This window comes from Balaenoptera acutorostrata, chromosome 13 (assembly GCF_949987535.1).
Source record: "Balaenoptera acutorostrata chromosome 13, mBalAcu1.1, whole genome shotgun sequence".
NCBI classification, from domain to species: Eukaryota; Metazoa; Chordata; class Mammalia; order Artiodactyla; family Balaenopteridae; genus Balaenoptera; species Balaenoptera acutorostrata.
This window is the reverse complement of record NC_080076.1, coordinates 51,457,596-51,481,188: the sequence shown is the minus strand read 5'-3', so window position 1 is coordinate 51,481,188 and position 23,593 is coordinate 51,457,596. Positions and strand designations below refer to the sequence as shown.

The 23,593-nt window shown below is 37.9% G+C and overlaps 1 protein-coding gene across 6 annotated transcripts in view; it reads right to left on the bottom strand.

Moving 5' to 3' along the window:
- The window catches only part of ZNF521 (zinc finger protein 521), a 283,477-nt gene that overhangs the window by 21,811 nt on the left and 238,073 nt on the right, over positions 1-23,593 (bottom strand). For all 6 annotated transcript variants that reach the window (XM_057527195.1, XM_057527191.1, XM_057527192.1 and 3 more), the window contains 2 exons: positions 6,953-7,084; positions 4,421-4,536 (listed from right to left, as the gene is read on the bottom strand). In XM_057527195.1, coding sequence (XP_057383178.1) covers positions 4,421-4,536; positions 6,953-7,084 — 248 coding nt within the window. The remainder of the gene's footprint in view (positions 1-4,420; positions 4,537-6,952; positions 7,085-23,593) is intronic.

The window sequence follows — 23,593 nt, the reverse complement described above, 5'->3', positions numbered from 1 at the left end:
TGACTTGGCGGGAAAGTGATTTGAGAAGAAAATCAAACAGCTGTAGAGACAATTACGTATTTAAACTTTAGCGATAGCTGAAAGTTTTGGCGTATCCCTCAGAATGTCAAAGCACTACTTTATTTTGTACGTGGAAAATACTGCATCCATGAATTAATGAAGGGAAGGCCAAGTATCAAAATAATCTTTGACTCAAAAGGAACTTAATACCAGAATCTCAGAGCCTCAAGTTCATCTAGGCCAATTCCCCCTCTTCCCACCGCTGGAATTCCATGTCCATTAAATTCACAACATGATGCCTAAGAGAACTCTCTATGGGGACACATTGGAAGAGGATGATTTGATCACTGCCACTGAATTGTAGTTTTTCTAGAGGCACCAATTAAACAGTAATTACTGTATTGAAAGAAAGTGGCCTATTCAACAGAAGTTTTACAAACACACCACTTGCCCACACCTGTATAAACCACTTCGGATACAAATATGCATTGTAGGATATTATTCTTGGACCATACTATCCTTCTCTCAAAGCAGCGTCCTTAAGTTCTGCAGAAAAAGTTTTGAGGTCTATTAGGAAAACATGTGAAACATTCAAGATATTCATTTGCTTTTAAAATAACAAAATGTTCACTTAGTTCAAATAATGCACTCTTATTCCAAAGCACATCTTCCCTACCAGCATGCTAGATGGCCTTTGAAGTATATTAGAATTCCTTGCAAGAACAGGGGAAAGCTCTACCAGAAGAAAAAAGATGATATCCTGCCAGGAATTATACATTACACATCCTCGGACTGGCATTTAGAACTTCTGGTCAGAAAGGTCTAGAGGTCATGCAAAGACAATAGCTTTCACACTGGCAAGTCCTAGATGGAGTGTCCCATAGAAACAGAGGTTTCATCTTGCTTAATTCTAAAAGCAACTGTGGTCTGTGATGTCAAAGGATGATGCCTAAGTCCTTGATTCCTGAAGATGGACAGTGTATTATGAGGAATTATTTGAATTCTGACTAGTACTGTAAGTGATGTTAATGAAAATAACACATCTCCGTGTGTGTGTGTGTGTGTGTGTGTAATTTTATATCCAACAAAGCACTTCTATCCTCAAAAAGATGTTTTTGTGTTTTTAACTGGGTATAAACAGTGACAGAAATGTAAATTACTTATTATGGTCATGAAATCGTTTATGCACCATTAAAAGATACACCACAGTGATGTTCCTGGGCAATTCTGAATGCTCACCCTAAACCTACCCTATTAGTCTCACTCTGGTATAAGAGCCAAATAAACTATATGCTTTCATATCTCCAATCTCCAGTTCTTGGGCATTTGGTTTATAAAATGCCTCTTGTGAAAAGTCCTTCTTTCTGAACTTTAGTGGCATAAAAAAGTAGATGAGTTTAAGTGGTATGACATGGATCAATTTCAAAATCTGCGTTAATTTTCATACCGAGGCACGAACTACAGTGGGCTGGTAAAGGGGCTTCATTTTTCTACTCTGTTATTATTTTGGTTACCGATCTTATTTTCTATTGTCACCTTAATTTCACTTGATTTCCCCCCTTATTCTAGAAATGCACAAAACTGTATTTTTTGTATACCTACCCCGATCACTTTCTATGCAGGAAATAAATCAATAAATAAAAGTCATATTAATTCCATCCTCTAAGCACGGGTATAAAGTGATGTGGGTAATGAAGACAAACGCACAGGACTGTGAACCTCTAAGTTCAAATCATAAAAATCAAAAAGGTCTCAAAACCAGAAGAAGTGAAGTTAACTCTGATCCATTTTTCTTAATGTATTGAAACTAAAAGCCATTGTTATTACTAGGGATTTTAGAAAACAGACCTACATAGATATTTCAATGACTGTGGATATTAGCTGTAATGATTATCACATTTTAACTATAAATACTGTTCTTATCAAAGGAATGATGTACATTTTAAACCTGAGTATTCACATCAAGGCCAAATATGTATGATTCTGAGTTGTGGGATTGGAAAAATAAGGCTATAGCTTCAGATTATGAAAGAAGTCTTATTTTGGCCCAGATCATAATTTGAATGAATGAGTCAGAAATGTTTTGAGAGACGTTTGACCTCATAAGGTCTTAAAGACTCAGAAATAGTTTTGTGTTCGGTACTATGTCTTCTATACCAGCAGTTCATAGTGTGGCTGGGGGACCTCCGGGGGTCTCCTAGATCCTCTCAGGGAGTCTGTTAGGTCAAGACTAGTTTCATAATAACATTAAGACAATGTTTGCCCTTTATACTCTCATTAACTCATGAGTGTACAGTGGTATCTTCTAGGGGCTACTTGACATTGGAAGATATAATTTCTCCAACAGCTAGTAGAATTGTGTATTTGTGTATTTTTGCGTTTAAAACATTTCTCAATTTTGATTTCTAATATGGAAGATATCAACAGATAGTAACCCACATAAATCAAAGCACTTTGTGGTCTTCAATAATTTGTGTCAAGGCATCCTGAGATCAAAGAGGTGGAGAACCCCTGGTCTATACAGTAATGGAAAGAGAATACTGTACATTCCATGAAACCCTAAAATATGCCATAAAAGAAACCTGGAGTCCTGAAGGATGTGCTTAATTGCTTAGTTTTGTCTGCTCGCCAATGGGCCACAGGCCACCACTGCTGGAGTGTGGGGTTCTTTTAATGAAAGACATTGAAGTGACCACCAGGTCAGTAGCATTAGAACCTACTAATATAGTACAAAAGTGGATTTGTTGCAAACTTTTTTCCAGGAACATTAGATAAGAAGCCAGTCTCTACAGAATCTCTACAACTCTGATTTTAAGCTATTATGAATTCTGCTTCACAGTTTACATACTAATTAACAGCATCATTTAGGTGTACTAGCCATATCCTTTACAATCTTAAAAACTCAAAGGACTTATCCTTCCATACCTATTGCAATAAGAATACTATATTTTCCAATAGAAATTTAGGTTACTTTCATGAAGTACACTTTTAAATAATAGTCTAACTTGGTCTATCTTCTGTATTCAATTCACAAACAGATGTGACAGAGTAGAATTCTTTTTTGAAGTGATGAAAAGTAATATAGCAACTTTAACATTGGTGCATTGACACATTATAACATTTAAATAGCATCACCCATTCTTTCATATGTATTTTATCTGATGTCCTTATTTGCTATTTGTTCACTGGTAGGATGAAAGCTGAGATGATAAACTGTAAATTCCTTATTTTGATACAAAATTCACATAAATATGGCTTCCTCAGAGCCCAGGGAGGTCCAAAGCTGCCCCAGGGTCCACAGCGTGGGATGGGAGATGGAGTGGGTGGGGCTTTGGGTCCCTTAGTCCTGCCTCAACCACATCAATCACATCAGACCCTCTTCTGGTTGTTTAGGGAATTCAGTACCAAAGAAAAGAAAAAATCACCCCCACCCTATTTTAGTCTAACTAACTTTACTGATAATAATGCTCACAATAATGAAATAACTTTGAATTCTAATCCATTCCCCTCCAAGGGCACCAACAAGATTTAACAAAGGCATGTTACTCTTATATCATTCCATCTGAAAAATGAAGATATATATTAGACCCATTTTTCAGATGAAGTAAGAGGGGGAAAAATAGACTTATTTTCTTTTTACAATAAGGGACATTTCTGGGTTAGGATCCAGGTCTCTGACTGACACCAGTCTATTGCTAAGAATAATCAAACTGACCAAACATTTCTATTAATAGTTTAGAGTTTATACCCTACATTCAGACCTGTTATTTCATTTTTACCTAACAACAGCCCTGTGAGTGTTACATCTGTCTATTATTTCTTCATACCTGAGGTTCTGAAACATTTTGGACCAGCGCAAGGTCACACATCTAGCAAGTGGGACATTCAAGGCTGAAAAGTCTTTGGGTGCAAAATTTGCAACTATAAGGCTGTCACTAAATAATAATTATTCTATTCCGTTAAGGAGAAGAAACACACTGGACAAGAGTATAGCTTCTTTCTTCTCTTCCCTTCTCCCTTCCAATTTTAAGCCCCTCAGGACAACAATAACCTGGACATCCCTCCAGCCTGTAGCCCAGTGGGAACGGAACATGAATAAAACAGGGTTTGGGAGAATGGGCCCTGACAAGTGAGGTGAATGATCCTACAGTCCAATAAACCTGACCCCTAAGTCTATCACACTGGGTCAGAAGATCCAATTATAGGTCTGTTCTAGTTCTTTTTATGATTGACAGCAGCCAGAGGCAAAATTACTTTGGTGTCTGTTAATCCAGCCTCTAATTTTCCCTTTGCCCCAGTACACACGAAGCATCATGGTGGCCCAGGGTGAGTGATACTGTGAATCCAGATGTAAAATGCCCTTGTTTCCTATAAGAAGAGCACCTGAGTTCAATGCCAGCCCTCCTCATGGGGATATTACCTGCAGCTCTGTTTGGAAGAAAAACTTCTGTGGACATTGTGTGCAGTCATAGATCTTGTCTTCTTGACCATGGGCAGAGAAAATATGCTGCTGCAACTTGTTTGCTTGAACAAACACTGAAATGATAAAAGAAGAGTGAACTTGGGGTTATTTTCATTCCGAAATGCCCTCCGTCCATGACTCCCCGTGAACAGCTGCAGACGGAGCAGAATGAATGGCGTACCTTCTGGGTGTGACCACTGCCAGGGGCCTGGGGAGAGCTGAGTCACACGGGCTCGTGGTTGGGTCTCTGGCTTTTGTTAAGATGCACTCTACCGAGCGAGCACCTAATTGAACCCAAACCGCTCCAAAGTAAAGGTTTATAGAAGCCCTGCCCCCCATAAATCTTTTAAAACGAAAATTGTCAAGTGCACAGCACTGTCTGAACAGAAATGATTCTTATTTCTCAGCAACCCAGAGGTTAAGAAATCATAGATGCCAAAACCCTGTTTATTGTAATTGCCTAAAGTCATAGCTACCAAACAGTTCTCTATTTAAATGTGTTAATGCTAAAAATTATATCCCACAGCTACTCTGGGGCACTGTCTATAAATGTGAAACAGAACGGCAGGTAAATTCTCTTTGGATACTTTAAGATCAACTCAGCCTATACACTGAATGCAAGGGTTTCAATAATATAAACATGTTCAATTTTAATGACTACAAAACAAGGCCCTAAGACTGTGTAACAGTTTACCTAGGAGACATACTATTAATAATTAAATTGTATATGCCAGAGGCAGTGTTTGGGTTGGCAGAACTGACTTCTGATGGATGCCTGGTGCACTGTGACCTAAAAAAGTTTGCATCTACAATATTAATCTGTATAGGCAGGGAAAGGATTTATTAAAGATGCTGGCATTTGACTTTGACTCTAATCATTAAAATTATTCTAATTGCCAGCCAACCTAAAATATTAGAATATTGTTCTTGTGAGTCATACATTTTAATCATATTTCTCATTACCTTAAAAAACTCTCAGATTTCTTCTTCCCCCTAACATGCTTTATATTGGAAGGTTGTTTTTTTTTTTTTAATTGCTTTTTCTAAAATTACTTCAAGATACACTAAAACAATTCAGGTCTGTCAGCACAGGAAAGGCAGACCGTTCATGATTAATGCATTTTTGTCTCTTACCTACATCAACCAAAAGAAATGGGGTTTTTATACTGATCTGCAACAAATCTCTATCTAACTTAGCACATTTTACAAGGCTCCTGGCCACAACATGAAAGGGCTGTTTTATTAGGGGTCTTAATCATGAGGAGATCTATGACCCATTCCTCCTTATGAAGACTTATTAGGAGCTTTTATAAAGAACCCAGACTCCTGACTCATTATATTAAGACAAATACTACGTTATGGTGAAAACACAATATATATATTTTAAATACAAATTTGGAGGAATCAAAAAATAGTTCCAAAATAAGGAGTGGCTGATGGAATTATTGAATGAAGGAGCCTCACAGGCAAATGGTAAAGGCAGAAGCACCAGCATAGTCTGGTACTACGTGTGCTAACTGTGTAGGAACATGGCCTCTCTCTTTTTATTTTATTACAGGACAGAAATCTACAGGCTGAATGCAGTGAAGGTTAATACCAAGGCTTTGGGATTTTACACCGCAAACCAGGAAGTCACTTTTGAGAGGAGATGTTTTTGTTTTGTTTTGCTTTTTCTGACAAATAAGAAGGAAACATGGCCTTGAGGGGTTTGACCAATGAGTCCAAGACACAGGCAAAATTATATCACAAAGGATTTTCCAAAATAACTTTGTCATTGTCGTGGGAGCAGCAGAAACGTGTGTGATCATATTTCAACCCCTATGGGCTTCAATTTATAGTTTCTGATTTGCATTTTTTCTTTCTTTTTTTTTTTTTTTGCTGCTGCTGCCGCCGAAAACTATAATGTTACAACGTCTCATAAAAGTTTCTTCTTAAAAGTGTAAACTTATATCAACTTCTATTTTAAAAATCCAGTGACATAGGAAATAAAGGCCTCATCTAATGTGTTCATTTAATATGTTTTCTAGTTCAAAGAATTGGGGGAGGGTTTTAATAACGCCTTTATATTTCATAGGGGGAATGTTATAAAATTCTCCACGTTTAAATAACAGACGTGTTGACAACACGGCTGTACTTCTTTTAGTCCCATGTCTTAGGGTGAAAAAGCCACCTTTGCCTCGCTAACCTCTTAACACCGAGAGGAGAAAAGTGAACGAAACACGGATGTCATTTTACAAATGGAAAAGTGCAAACTTCTGAGAGAACTTGAAATGCCATTTGTTCATCCTGACAGTTAACCTTCCTGACCGTTTGAGCCTCTAAAGTAGGTGGTGATCGATAATGCTAATCAGCAGAAATCAAACGTCTTCTTCCCAAATTGAACTGAAGTCAGATCTGTAAAAGGCCATAGCAGTGGGAAGTATGCCCTGGTAGGAAAGACAGGATGTGGCTGAGAAACTCTCCAGAGTTTTCCAGAAATAATCTTCCTACCTGTAAAGCAGACGGGACACTTGAAGGTACCGCCCATCCCTTCGAAGCTGTGCTCGATCAGGTGGCACTGGAGTTTGGCAGGGGAGTCGAAGGTCTGGCTGCAGAGTTTGCACTCATGGTTCAGTCCTTCATCTGTTAAGGAAAGTGCGTGAGCAGAAAAGTTGACACCCATCACATCTTTGACAGACTAGTGAGTTAACTATAACTGCATACATTAAACTCTTTCCAGCCCCAAATATAAATGTGTAGTAGTATATATATGGTTACTTCACATTATGAATGAATTTATATCAATTGGAAACATTTCTGGAATTTAAAATCGAACGATAATCACAAGGCAGGTTTTATCTTGGGGTAGTGCATTTTATTAAGCTTTTAAAGGAAAACTGGTGTGTCAATAACGAGGCATCTCCTTTTCTCTAACTAGCAAGATTTTATGGGCTGTGTATTTCCAAAGTCCTGAAATAAAGGACCCATAGAAAAATGAACAGCTTCTCCCCAGGCCTCTCCTCTGGTTTATCTAGAAGGTTCTAGAGGTTTCTATTACTAACCATAAGGTTTTTAGTGGTTTTCCCATTGAAGACTTCCTTTTTCTACTTCCAAGATTTTCTGGCAATTTTGAAATATTATTAATGCTCATAGTGTTTTATAAATGCTCTTTTTTCCTGCTTGAAACTCCCAGTCCCCCATATCTTCTCAGTTCATTGCTCCCTTTATTTTGTAAGACAGTTTCAGTTTTACCCTCAGATCTAGACTCTGCCTGTCTTTCTCCAAAGGCACTTTCATGAGCTCCAGGCTCACTTTTGACTAGTCCTGGAGTTTTCTTTGATACCTCAGGAACAGGTAGAAAAATATTTTGATGTAATAACACTTGCTATATAAAATGAAAAGTTTGTGTTATAGACAGAAAACATTATTTTTAAGTTGTTTTCCTTATTAAAATATTTATGAAATTATACATTTAAGGATTATTCTAACTTGTTTCAATTTGCATTTATAAGAAATGAAAACCCATAGCACTAGAATGAACAACCTAACACTTCTTTGGTGCTTACTGTGTTCCAGACACTGTTGTTCTAAGTGCTTGCAGACATGAATTCATCGAATTTAACAACAACTACTATTATTCCCATTTTACAGATGAGGAAAGTGACACCCAGAGAGTTGAACTGATTTTGCTCTGAGTCATAGGAGCAATACTTGGTGGAACCAGAACTTAAACCTAGGCAGCCTGGCCTCAGGGTCCATGATCTTAGCAGACATACTATGGCATACACCAGCTATTCCCAAGACTCTCATTAGGAAAAGTAAGGGCTAGGAGGCTTCACTTTAATCTGAAATGTTATAAGTTATACTTTTATCTTCTCTTATTTGCAAAGATTAGAAATGCTACTAAGGAACATCTGTGTCAGATAGTCTAGGTCTAGGGAATGAAAGACATATTTACACTGTAGGGGTAACGAGTCTACACTCCAAAGTTATTTCCTTTTACTCAACACCACATGCATTCAGAAGTCCTTCACCAGTTGATATTACTGGCAACACAAAGGCCCAATTACAAAGTGAATTATTATTAGCTAACTGGAGTAAAATCACTCTATTTGTATTCCTAATCTTTCTTCTCACGCAAGTATGAGTCTTTAGAAGCAGAGGATTGGAATTTGTAAAAAGAGAAGCAAAGCACTAATTAAGCCACCCAGTACTGTCTACATTTCACAGGAGATAAAAACCTACTCTGTATTTGGGTGGCACAGTAAATTCCTTGATTATAATTATGTAAGAAGGAGTTTAATTGTGCATACTGACATGACTAGGGGTTATACAAAAAGCTTTAGGGATTATATAAGATCAAAGGTTTTTCATCTGTTCCTTTCTCTCTCTCTCTTTTTTTTTTAATCCTAAAGGCACCAAAATTTTTCTAAATTTTGGATATTGAATAGTATAAGAAACACTATTTATTGTAGGGAACTGGGTCAGTAAGTTAATCGTCAGAAATACTTGCCAAATTTAAATGTTTCCTATTTCCTCAGTGCTGTATACCTTTATTGTGATAGTAAGAAGGTACCTAAGAGTTCTAACTTCATCTTTAAATTATGTGTTTTGCACAAGAACCAAGATGTGGTCTATGGGTGTGAGAAGTTATACACATACGTTCCAGAATTCTTAAACTTGCAACGTTTGTCAAGGAACATATATAGGCCTGGTGGGTTTTCTTGGGGATAATGATTGACTGTTACATGAACATAACGTAAATTATGCGCGTTAAGGTGATCTTCAATGTGATGTTATCTTTCTTGACTATGAGTATTTTGTTTGGAAAAATAATAGAAGGGAAAATACATAAGACATATTTATATGAGTATAAGGAAAATGTCCTCATCGATTTTTATTTATTTCCTATCCAAAGAACAGAGAAGTTCCATCACAAAATGTTAAATAATCAAAATTTAGTCCAGTGAATTCACAAAAAGGTGACACACGCTCATAAAGTATTTATGCATTATTAGCGCAGACTTCTTTTCCATGAATTCCATGCTTTGTGAGGGCACCAATAGCAATGATAATAACAATAGCACCCAGCATTTTCAGAACTCTTTATAGTTTAAAAGCACATTGTAATATTGAAAAAAATGTTGGACGTTCTATCTGCCTTTTATTTCTAAGTTACATGGAGGTCTTTTCCAACAAATAACTTGTCCTAGTTATTTGAGTAGGACAGAAAATATATCTGAATTATTACACAGCAAATGATAGATAAGCAAAAGCCAGGATGCTCCAACCTAGACAATGGACATACCCACCAATTCCTCTCGCTGTTGTTAACTTCTCTGCTCATTTCCCCATGTTCACACTTACTTATCACCACAGGGTCAAATGATAATGAATGAGGGGGGGGGGACCCAAAACATGGTTACAGCTGGTTAATAGAATTTATTTTGTACTTTTAAAAATTGAAGTGGGGGGGGATAGAGAATAATGGCAGACTAATGAAACTTATTTATAATAAGAATTTCCAAAGTTTATACTTAGTCTCTGTTTAACTCAGTTATCATTCATTCTATATTTGCATTGTGTGGCAAAGGGCAGTGTCTTAATTTTCAAAAAATTTCGAAAACACCCTTAGTCCTGGGGGATCAAGCTCAGTTAAGCTCTGTTTCCTTTAAAAACTGAGCTTCCCTCCTTCTTTCTTCCTATCTGATAGGTCCTCAAGAACAGTACAGAGGAACCATGGTTTCCATTAAACGTCCATGTTCATGAGGTGGCACTATCAACACCTCCAGCTTCAGGTCAATTTAAGCCTTAGACTCAAGGACTTTACCCAGGAAGCCACAACTCTCACCTTGTTTCCTAAAGGTGCCAAAAGCTTAAAAAATTCAATCAAAGTAACCATTTCTGCTCTCCGGAAAGGTAGCAACTGACAGTAACTGGATAATAATACAGTCTGACTCATTTATGAAAAAGAGATTCTGAGTCAACTGATTTAATAACCATTACAATATTCCATTAAGAATATAATAGGCTAGTGCAGCCCTATTTTTTATTAAGAGCTATAGGTGGCATCTATGGAAGAAACTTCTAGACTTTTCTTCCTCTTTTTTGCTTATCTATCTTCTTCACATTTTCTACAATAAGCATAATTTGCCTTTATAGGTTACTTTGAAAATTAAAGAATAAAAAAACACTATCTTTCTTATACCCTACTAATAAAGATCGATTACAACACTGAAATTTTGAATGCCAGAAGTTAGACAGAAAATGAGCAATATTATGAAGTACAGAAAAACTCCAATTCTGAACATTAGACTGAAAAGTATTCTAGCCAAATACATGTGAAAGCAGAAACTAGCACATGGAAAGAGAGAGAGAAGCATCACAGTGCGTGTTAACCCACTGAATGAGAAGAATATGGAGCTTTCAATATAAACCCACACCTTTCCAGAACAAACAGAAAACCCCTCTCTCTTGTGTCCCGGTGCAGGGGAGCATGCAGGCCGCCAGCACTGTGGGTCCAATGTCAGGAAAGGCAAGAGTGAAGCTCTTACCACAGAGAATGTGTTGGCGGCCAGCAACTTCCTGTCCTGGTCAACCACGTTAAAGCATGACCAAAGATGGTTTGGGTATAAATGAGAACACTTTAAAGCATGACTAAAGATGGTTTGGGTATAAGTGAGAAATAAGGTCACATGTATATAAATTTCAGCTAAAATAATTATTTCCATTTGTTAATCTTCGTTTAAGTGTGAACATAAATGTAAACAGGAATCAAGTCTACATAGAAGAGACTGATGCTAATGTAAATATTTACTCTAATATTAAATGTTGCAAAGGAAAGAATCTGAATACATAATTGCAATACAACCTCCTTGCCTTAGAAGGGAACGTGATAATCATTTACTATAATCATGTGCTACAAGAACAACATCTGTTTGTCTAAGGCCAGTTCAAAGGCGAATGATAATTTCTCTCTCTCCAATTTATAAAACCTGGATGAACACAACTATTAATCAGTCAGTTTTGTAACAGAAAAAATAATAGTTACCATTCGGGTGCTCAAGTACAACCCACGTTATAAGCTCCAACACGGCAATTGTTAGCTGAACACAAGACACTGACATTTCAATATAAGCTTTAAACAAGAGAAACCCTTTAAGCAGCCTCTAGACTGTGTGTCTCATGTTTATACTCCTTTTCCTTCAGTAAAAACAAAAATCTAGAGCAGCTACAAGCTAATGTTCAGTGGTTGACTTACATGTAGCTGTTATCCAAGGAATCACTGGGGGACTCCTAATATCATCTGATCAACACTGCAGCCATTACTAAGGACCAATTTGTAACGGTTTATAAGGAGAACTCCTTCTCTCACTTACCCTCGAGACTGGCCAGAAGGGTCCTCCAGCCCCTTCCACTGCATAAATCTATAGGCTAAAGTCCAAAGCTAGAAACCCCTCCTGGTGCATCATCACGTGGCAGGGGCCATACTTAAAAGCTCTGAACTGAGTGAGTAAACTCTGCCCTCAGAATACAAACAGAGGAATCAAATGCCCTGCAGTTGCAATTTTTCCAGTTTGAATGTGTGTACCACTGTATCCTTATATATATTTTTAAATCCAAGAAAACTATGCCCTAAACCAATTCCCAACCCCCAACCCTTTACTTTGCTTCCCCTCTTCCTTGAGTTAATTTCCAAGCACACATTTATAAGCTAGGGGTCTGAGGAGTAACAAAGAAAAGCCGTACATGACAAAACTCACCCCTTGGCTACGTTGGCTCACCCTAGAAACCAGGAGTAGAAAAATAGGCAGACTGTACTGCAATTTACCATGCACACAGCCATCACATCTTTCTAGGTTCATAGTGCTCAGGCCACTGTAATCTGTTGTGTTATATACAGCACATATTTCACAACTGTAACACAAACACACTGAAGTGCTAATTTGGCAATGGGAAATATTACTCAGCCCTCAAAGTCGGCCACTAGATTAGTCATTAAGCCCCCAAAGTAAGGGAGCATTTGAAAATACTGAATATTGTGTGAACCTTTTCCTTACACTAGTTAAAAAGTACTGCCCTATCCTTCTGAACAATTCAACATGAAAATGAATGTTGCCTGAAGACTGTCACAGCACTTTCTTGGATTTTTCTCAATGGCAACATGAGAATGTCTGGCTTTGTCAGTATTTCTATGCCACATAAGAGAGAAGTACGAGATACAAGCATAAGACTCCCAATAAGACAGGAAGGGCACTGACTGGGAATACCAAGAGTAAATGAGGCTTGGGTACCTCAGCTTTGTCTATCCACACACAAAATGTCTAACCCTTAGGTATGTCAAGAAAAGCAAAATGATAAACATCCCCTATGCCTCAGCCAGAATCTTATCTCAAGGAGACCTACAAGGTGCAGGTCTGCACTGAACTCAGTTACTACCTGCTTTTGGCCAATGGTCTAAAGACAATGATGTTTTGGACTTTATAAGCAGAACCACTGATACTGACACTGTTATTTCCTGTCTTGAACTTCTCATTATCAGCAGGGCTGGAGCAGGAAATGATTCAACTGGGGTAGGCTGCATTGTACCCAGCAGATTTTAAAGAGCCCAGGGGCTGCCTAGAGCCCCATAAACATCAGCAGCTTGGAAACTAGCAGGAGGTCCAGGTGGGTTGGGATGGGAGAGGCAGGCAGTGGGAGTTTAGATGCTCTGAGATGCAATACTGGCCAATTCCTTGGCTAATATTATCAGTTGTGTTAGCAGTTGGGTAGCAGTTATTAGAATATTCTCACATAGGCGAAAACATTGGAAAGCTGTTCAAAGAATAAACAATAAAACAAACAACCCACTGAAAAGGTGGCTTTCCTCCACCTGTGGGGACTCCGCAGCGATATTGTGGCTCAAGTTCGGAATCAGGGCTAAGGATGCAGACTCAACCTGACCAGTACGTAGGCACCTCCAGGTCTGCACCCTTTTCTTCACTTTTCTCATCTAAACACGGACGGACGCCTAGCTGAAGTCTCAGAGTGTGTATTATACAGTGCTGGCAAGTAGCTTTAAAGGCAAATATCTGGGGTTCAAATGTTTTTATTAAAACAAACAAACAAACATCAGTTTTTGGTAAGGCACTGATGAAATCACTTTGAGCTCCTCTCACCCCATTCCCCAAGAAAAAACATTCTTAACCAAGAAAAGAAGAAAGTAGTACATGTTTCTTAGTAAAAATGTTGTTAACTCTGAAGAAGCAAGAGTGGGGATGGGGTGGGAGTGAGGATGGAGACCAACTAAGCCTGAAATACAATCTCTAGTTCTGTTTAGAAGTTAGGGTTGCTTTCAAAAAATAGCTCCTTGTATAAAGCTTTGATTTCACTATATGCCATTGTGTTCCACGGAAAGAGGTCCAGTTTATTTGAACAGTCCCTTTCCTCCTTATTTATGCTCACTTGAATTCATGAAAGCAACCCTTTCTCTTTTACAAAGTTTTTGTCACCTGATCTTTAGTGCTGCTCTGCTCTCTGCCTTGACAGAAAGTTTGTGGGTGCACAAGACAGTATAAAAAAATTCAGTTCCACTTCACATAATAAATAGACATACAATATGATTGGAAACAGCATGCTCCCAATTTCACAATTCAGTAATACATTTCAGCTCTTGCCTCACCTGTTAGAGAGAAGCAGGGGCCAGCCCCAGACATCTTCATACCAAGAGAGTGCCAAGAACTAAGTTTGGGGTTACTCAACAATTCGTGCTACAAGGCCCATTCCAGGAGGGCAAGGACATTTGCCTGTTTTGCGTATTGATGTTTGCCAAGTACCTACAATAGTGCATGGCTCAAAGTTGAGACTCAATGAATACTGAATCTATGGGAAATATATACTGAGCTGGTCCTACATCTAATTTCACCAGAACAAACTGCCAAGACTAACACCAAAACAATGTTAATTATTTATCAATTGAGTTTTAAAACTTTGTTCCATTCCCTTGTACACTAAAGCCTTTGCATGTGACAAATTTGGACTAGCCAAATTTACCTTATGCTGCTTGCCTTCATTATTTTTTGAAATAAGATTAAAATGCTCCGGCAAATGAAGTATTAACAAAATAACTATCTTACTTGCCAACTTATCTCTGGCAGGAAACTGATGAGTCAATCTTATCCCTTATTTCAAGAGAAAAAATGTTATTATGCATTTTATTTCTGAGATACCAAAAAAGAGAACCATATGAAAGAAGGGATAATTACCTTTTATTTGTCTCAAGTCACAGAGAAGTCTCTACAGCATACATCCATGATGTGCAATTCATGTTTTAAGCAATTTTTAATAGTTATGCATTCTTATATTACAAAGCTCTATTCTTTTAACTAAATCAGATGTATGCATTTATTATCCTCTTTGTTGAAATTTCTTTTATTTGATATTAAATACCTATTAATGCCCTCACATCTGGGACTTTTGGCACTGGCGGAAGTACAGGTATATTTACCTTCAAGTACTGTACCAAAAAACCACAGAAATTGGTAAAATTGAAAGAGTTCATGCAGTATAGACTAAACGTAACCTGCTTTAAAGTTCAATCTATTGGGAAAACATCCTGGAGAACTGAGATGGTGCAACCATTAATATGAATTCCACACAGCAGTAGGCCAGCAACTCCAGCCCTGCCCTGGACACAGCTCTCGTCAGGTGTGTTTCCGTGTTCCTCTGCTGAGTTGATGGCAAGGGTCAGGGCCTTTTCTTTCTTTTTTTTTTTTTTAAATCTTCTTCTTGGCATAAAGCCACTAGTTATCTGAAGGAGAAAGTCTCTCAACACCGAAAATCTGTCTATTCTTGCTAGAAGGCATAGGTTGCTATTGCTGATGATTTAAATACAAAACAAACAGAACCCCCCAAATCAAACAAAAGAAATGGAATGAGGTTTACCAGCTTCGGTAGGTATTACGGATTCCAACAACCATGGGGTTTTTAGTGCCTACAGGTTTAAGACAAGAAACTAGACAGACATTTCCAAAGAAAATATCTTTCTAAAAAACTTACATTTTTGATGACTTATGGCAAAGATGACATCTTTTCCCCTAAACTGTGGTGTTTAGAATCAGGATTCAACACCAGAACACAGGTCAAATCTGCAATGGAGCATGAGGGTATAAAGGGGGCCAGAAGCCCTCAGATTTCCAACGGACCTTCTCCAGGCCCTTTCACTTTGTCTGTAGCGATACTAAGAAAGTCCTAAGCAGCAATGCAAAAATCACAATACTGCACGTTATTTGCAAATGACTCACATTGTTATTGTTCTATTGGTGTGACCTTAGAAACTTGGCCTTGAAGAATAAAAAAAAAAAAAAAGGTAATGGCGCAATAAATGCAGTAAGATTTCTAAAATCAGTTTATTGGAACTGTGCTGTGAAACTTGAATTCTTCTAATCAGACCATGCCACCCCTTAGAGAAATTTTCCTGTGCATTATTAAAGTGATATACTGCAGTACCAGTTAGAGCTCCATAACCTTTAAATTGCCCGATTGTAATTAAGGCCACTAGTTTTATTTAGGAAGGTTCAAGGAGGCTCAATTTAAGTTGGCTTAACTAGTGTGAATTTAATGTCATGCTTCCAGGAGGCAGCGAGCTCTCTGGCCAGGCTGTTCTGTGGCACATGCAGCTGCGGGGGCATGAATTCTAAATTAAGCCCGGCTTTAAAGAACCTACAGATATCGGAAGTAGCTGGGTGTGTGAAAGTACACATCCCCACGGTTGCATATGTACATCATACATTCATTCACTACACTGGCAGCTGCCTGATTTGAGAATCTCAATACATCTGATTATTTATAGTGTGAATAGAAGGGGGTTAAATTTACTCTTAAAGGCATAACGACCACTTTCATTGAAAGGTGAGGCCTAAGGCAATGTCCAATCTGCATTAATGATTTAAAAGAAGATACTTTTTTTATTTTAAGATATTAATTAACCTGGAACTTATGTTATTGTAGACTATCAGATGATGGCTCTCTAAATGGATTTTCTTTTCAAATTTCAAATACCTAAACAAAGTATATATGTATATATATATATATATATATATATATATATATATATATATTAAATCAACTATATGTCAATAAAAAACTATCAAATGATAAATAAAATGTGCATATAACAAAGTTGTAAAGGCAGGAATGTTATTTGCATTATAAAAGAAATTCTAAGAAGGAAAATGTACAGTTGGGTATATGAGGAGAAAATAAAGCGAACTATTTGGACAGGCCACTAAATGGAGTGCTGAAAATAATATATAAACTTCACTGAAAGGGCAGCAAATCAAGGACTGAAAACAAAAGATAAGAGAAAATGAAAGTCCTCAATGCAGAGACTAGCAGAACCAAAGGGTAGCAGCAGAAAGAAAACACTTAAGGATTTGACCCGTGTTCAAAATTCTACTGGATGTGAGCTCAAAAACATTCATCTCTGGATGGAATGCTGGCAATTTTCTGTAGCTCCAACAGCAATAATGATAAATGAATTTCTTTACAGCCAAGTGGCTCAAGCAGCCAACTACGTTACCACTATATAATTAATAACAATAAGCAATTAAAGAGAACAGTGGGTTACAACTATAAGGTGTCAAAATATATTTAAAAAACTGCAACACACTTAAAAGAAAAATAAACATACAGGGTGTGAATCTAGGTACAGTTTCTTCTTCCACATTCTGTTTTAGATAAAGCTTTTTATGCTTGAAGGAAAATAGAGGATGACATAAAACTACTGTAAGGTGATTAACATCCCTCCAAAAGCACATAACACTCCCAATGCTCAAAGAAATCTGAAAAGTGATATGGAAACATGATTGTGAAGGCACGGGAGAGCTGGCTGACCACAATTTGCCATTATTCTTTTACTAAGAAATATTCTAATAAATACCTCCCTCTCCAAACTGTATTTGTTGGCTCAAACATTTTCAAAGATCCCAGAACACTGTGTTGTTTTTTTTTTCATGTAAAATCAAGAAGCAATAAACTAGGAATGTGTAGGTAAAAGGACAGGGTGAATGTATATATTGATATTTGGCTAAATGCTGGAATGTTTGATAAAGATTAGAAGGGGCTTTGGAGACAATCTCATTAACTATGGACTTGTTGAAAAGATGAGAAAATTGAGACTAGAGATAGAAACTGACACGTCCACCCTGTCAACGCGCTTTGCTCACAGCCAACCAGAATCCAGAGTTCCTGAATCCAGTACTACACTGTCCCACCGAACTATCATTTTAAAAAGTTTCCTCCCTCTTAACTACAACAACTTAAGTCATCAATTATGCAAAGCAAAAGTTATTGTCTCTTTAGATCTCTTACTGATGTGCAAAGAATTATTTATATTTCCATGCCATCTGGTCACTCCTTTGCTCCCTGACAAGACAAAGCCTGAATTTATTCCAATCCACATCATCCCCTACTTCCTAATCAACTAAGTACATACTATTAAGGTCTGTTGCCCTTGTGAAAGTGCTCCTCTCCCTTCTGGAAAGCAGAGCCTTAGCTGACATGCAGTGCCTGTTGGTAATGGAAAATTAAATCCCCCGTATCTCATGATTCTGCAGAAGTGCTAGGAACACCATCCTTGGTAAAGCACTTTGGGCTGAGCTGTCAATCTGAAAGGAACACCCATGATTATACAACTTACGGCATAGAAGGCATTCATGGCTGAATGCTGATGCTTTCTCCCAATGGCAATTACCCACTGATTTGGTTAAACTGTCACCTGAAACCCTGTGGTGACTGGGCTAGAGGCTCTCCTGTATGGTATTATCATTATTCAGAAACAAAGACTGATTCCTTAATTCTATTCTACCTATAGCTAATTATACTTCTTCAAGTGCCTGAATCATTCCCTGATATGGTACTAAATGGAGTATTTGGGAAGAAACTGGGACTCCATGCATATCCTAAGTGTGAGGCTTACTAAAAAGGCAATGCCATGCTTATGTATGGAAAATAATAGCTCACGATGTTCCTTACCTACATTTCTCTCCTGGGCATCATTCTGGATACACCAGCACATCTAGACACTATAAGCTGAAGCCAGGATGTTACTGGCATACCAATGAGTTATACTCATTCCTAGTTCCTTCTGTCTGTTTCCTGTCAGTCAAGAGTAACATAAGTGAGAGAGTTACTATCTATTGAGATGGGATAAAAGAAGGAAGAGAGGAAGGAAGGAAGGAAGGAAGGAAGGAAGGAAGGAAGGAAGGAAGGTCGAAAGATTCACCTTGTAACAAAGATTTCTGTGTTATTCTCCTTAGCTTGGAAGTACAGTGAAGAAGCAGATATTCCTGTATGTTTTGTTAGGTCACAAACCAAAGCTAAAGACTAACAGAAATGAGCCTAACAGAAACCATGAATTAGTTAATAAGTGTATCTGTTAAATAAAGAATGAAACATAAGAGTCCTTGTGAAGATGGTGGAGTAGAAGGACGTGCGCTCATTCCCTCTTGCGAGAGCACCAGGATCACAACTAGCTGCTGAACAATCATCGACAGGAGGACACTGAAACTCACCAAGGAGGATACGCCACGTCCAAGGACAGAGAAGAAGCCACAGTGAGATGGTAAGAGGGGTGCAATCACAATAAAATCAAATCCCATAACCACTGGGTGGGTGACTCACAAACTGGAGAACAATTATACCACAGAAGTCCACCCACTGGAGTGAAGGTTCTGAGCCCCACGTCAGGCTTCCCAATCTGGGGGTCTGGCAACAGGAGGAGGAATTCCCAGAGAATCTGACTTTGTAGGCTCACAGGATTTGATTGCAGGACTTCGACAGGACTGGGGGAAACAGAGACTCCACTCTTGGAGGGCACACACAAAGCAGTGTGTGCATCAGGACCCAGGGGGAAGGAGTAGTGAGCCCATAGGAGACTGAACCAGACCTACTGCTAGTGTTGGAGGGTCTCCTGCAGAGGCAGGGGGTGGCTGTGGCTTACTGCGGGGACAAGGACACTGGCAGCAGAAGTTCTGGGAAGTACTCCTTGGTGTGAGCCCTCCCAGAGTCTGCCATTAGCCACACCAAAGAGCCTGTAGCCTCCAGTGCTGGGTCACCTCAGGCCAAACAACCAGCAGGGAGGGAACTCAGCCCAACCCATCAGCAGACAAGCAGATTAAAGTTTTACTGAGCTCTGCCCACCAGAGCAACACCCAGCTCTACCCACCACCAGTCCCACCCATCAGGAAGATTGCACAAGCCTCTTAGATAGCCTCATCCACCAGAGGGTGGACAGCAGAAGCAAAAAGAACTACAATCCTGCAGTCTGTGGAACAAAAACCACATTCAAAGAAAGATAGACAAAATGAAAAGGCAGAGAACTATGTCCCAGATGAAGGAACAAGATAAAACCCCAGAAAAACAACTAAATGAAGTGGAGATAGGTAACCTTCCAGAAAAGAATTCAGAATAATGATAGTGAAAAGGATCCAGGACCTCAGAAAAAGAATGGAGGCAAAGATCAAGAAGATGCAAGAAATGTTTAACAAAGACCTAGAAGAATTAAAGAACAAAAAAACAGAGATGAACAATACAATAATTGACATGAAAAATATGCTAGAAGGAATCAATAGCAGAATACCTGAGGCAGAAGAATAAATAAGTGACACGGATGACAGAATGGTGGAATTCACTGTCGCAGAACAGAATAACGAAAAAGGAATGAAAAGAAATGAAGACAGCCTAGGAGACCTCTGGGACAACATTAACACTGTTAATGCAACATTTGCATTATAGGGGTCCCAGAAGAAAAAGAGAGAGAGAAAGGACACGAGAAAATATTTGAAGAGATTATAGTCGAAAACTTCCCTAACATGGGAAAGGAAATAGGCACCCAAGTCTAGGAAGTGCAGAGAGTCCCAGGCACGATAAACCCAAGGAGAAACACACCGAGACACACAGTAATCAAATTGACAAAAATTAAAGACAAAGAAAAATTATTAAAAGAACAAGGGAAAAATGACAAATGACATACAAGGGAACTCCCGTAAGGATAACAGCTGATTTCTCAACAGAAACTCTACAGGCCAGAAGGGAGTGGCATGATATATTTAAAGTGATGAAAGGGAAGAACCTACAACCAAGATTACTCTACCCAGCAAGGATCTCATACAGATTCGATGGAGAAATCAAAAGCTTTACAGACAAGCAAAAGCTAAAAGAATTCAGCACCACCAAACCAGCTCTACAACAAATGCTAAAGGAACTTCTCTAAGTGGGAAACACAAGAGAAGAAAAGGACCTACAAAAACAAACCCATAACAATTAAGAAAATGGTAATAGGAACATACATATCGATAATTACCTTAAATGTGAATGGATTAAATGCTCCAACCAAAAGACACAGGCTTGCTGAATAGATACAAAAGCAAAACCCATCTATATACTGTCTACAAGACACCCACTTCAGACCTAGGAACACATACAGACTGAAAGTGAGGGGATGGAAAAAGATTTTCCGTGAAAATGGAAATCAAAAGGAAGCTGGAGTAGCAATACTCATATCAAATAAAATAGACTTTAAAATAAAGAATGTTATAGGAGACAAGGAAAGACACTACATAATGATCAAAGGATCACTCCAAGAAGAAGATAAAACAATTATAAATATATATGCACCCAACATACGAGCACCTCAAGACATAAGGTAAATGCTAACATCTACAAAAGACGAAATCGACAGTAACACAATAATAGTGGGGGACTTTAACACCTCACCTACACCAATGGACAGATCATCCAGACAGAAAATTAATAAGGAAACACAAGCTTTAAATGACACAATAGACCAGATAGATTTAATTGATATTTATAGGACATTCCATCCGAAAACAGCAGATTACACTTTCTTCTCAAGTGCACACAGAACATTCTCCAGGATAGATCACATTGTGGGTCACAAATGAAGCCTTGGTAAATTTAAGAAAATTGGAATCATAGCAAGCATATTTTCCAACCACAACGCTATGAGATTAGAAATGAATTACAGGGAAAAAACCCATAAAAAACACAAACACATGGAGGCTAAACAATACGTTACTAAATAACCAAGAGATCACTGAAGTAATCAAAGAGGAAATCAAAAAATACCTACAGAGAAATCACAATGAAAACATGATGATCCAACACCTATGAGATGCAGCAAAAGCAGTTCTAAGAGGGAAGTTTATAGCAATACAATCCTACCTCAAGAAACAAGAAAAATCTCAAATAAACAATCTAACCTTACACCTAAAGGAACTAGAGAAAGAAGAACAAACAAAACCCAAAGTTAGTAGATGGAAAGAAATCATAAAGATCAGAGCAGAAATAAATGAAACAGAAACAAAGAAAACAATAGCAAAGATGAATAAAACTAAAAGCTGGTTCTTTGAGAAGATAAACACAACTGATAAACCTTTAGCCAGAGTCATGAAGAAAAAGAGGGAGAGGACTCAAATCAATAAAGTTAGAAATGAAAAAGGAGAAGTTACAATGGACAGGGCAGAAATACAAAGCATCATAACAGACTACTACAAGCAACTCTATGCCAAAAAAATGGACAAGCTGGAAGAACTGGACAAATTCTTAGAAAGGTATAACCTTCCAAGACTGAATCAGGAAGAACTAGAAAATATGAACAGACCAATCACAAGTAATGAAATTGAAACTGTGATTAAAAATCTTCCAACAAACAGAAGTCCAGGACCAGATGGCTTCACAGGTGAATTCTATCAAACATTTAGAGAAGAGCTAACACCCATCCTTCTCAAACTCTTCCAAAAAATTGCAGAGGAAGGAACACTCCCAAACTCATTCTATGAGGCCACCATCACCCTGATACCAAAACCAGACAAAGATACTACAAAAAAAGAAAACTACAAACCAATATTGCTGATGAATATAGATGCAAAAATCCTCCACAAAATACTAGCAAACAGAATCCAACAACACATTAAAAGGATCATACACCATGATCAAGAGGGATTTATCCCAGGGATGTAAGGATTTTTCAATATATGCAAATCAATCAATGTGATACACCATATTAACAAACTGAAGAATAAAAACCATATGATCATCTCAATAGATGCAGAAAAAGCTTTTGACAAAATTCAACACCCATTTATGATAAAAATTCTCCAGAAAGTGGGCATAGAGGGAACCTACCTCAACAGAATAAAGGCCATATATGACAAACTCACAGCAAACATCATTCTCATTGGTTAAAAACTGAAAGCATTTCCTCTAAGATCAGGAACAAGACAAGGATGTCCGCTCTCACCACTATTATTCAACATAGTTTCGGAATTCCTAGCCATGGCAATAAGAGAAGGAAAAGCAATAAAAGGAATCCAAATTGGAAAAGAAGAATTAAAACTGTCACTGTTTGTAGATGACATGATACTATACATAGAGAATCCTAAGGATGCCACCAGAAAACTACTAGAGCTAATCAATGAATTTGGTAAAGTTGCAGGATACAAAATTAGTGCACAAAAATCTCTTGCATTCTTTTACACTAAAAACAAAAGATCAGAAAGAGAAATTAAGGAAACAATCCCATTCACCATTGCAACAAAAAGAATAAAATACCTAGGAATAAACCTACTAAGGAGGTCAAAGACCTGTACTCAGAAAGCTATAAGACACTGATGAAAGAAATCAAAGATGACACAAACAGATGGAGCGACAAACTATGTTCTTGGATTGGAAGAATCAATATTGTGAAAATGACTATATTACCCAATCTACAGATTCAATGCAATCCCTATCAAATTACCAATGGCATTTTCTACAGAACTAGAACAAAAAATCTTAAAATTTGTATGGAGACACAAAAGACCCCTAATAGCCAAAGCAATCTTGACGGGAAAAAAACGGAACTGGAGGAATCAGACTCCCTGACTTCAGACTATACTACAAAGCTACCCATGCACCTATGGTCAACTAATCTATGACAAAGGAGGCAAGGAAATACAATGGAGAAAAGACAGTCTCTTCAATAAGTGGTGCTGGGAAAACTGGACAGCTACATGTAAAAGAATGAAATTAGAACACTCCCTAACACCATACACAAAAATAAACTCAAAGTGGATTAGAGACCTAAATGTAAGACTGCACACTATAAAACTC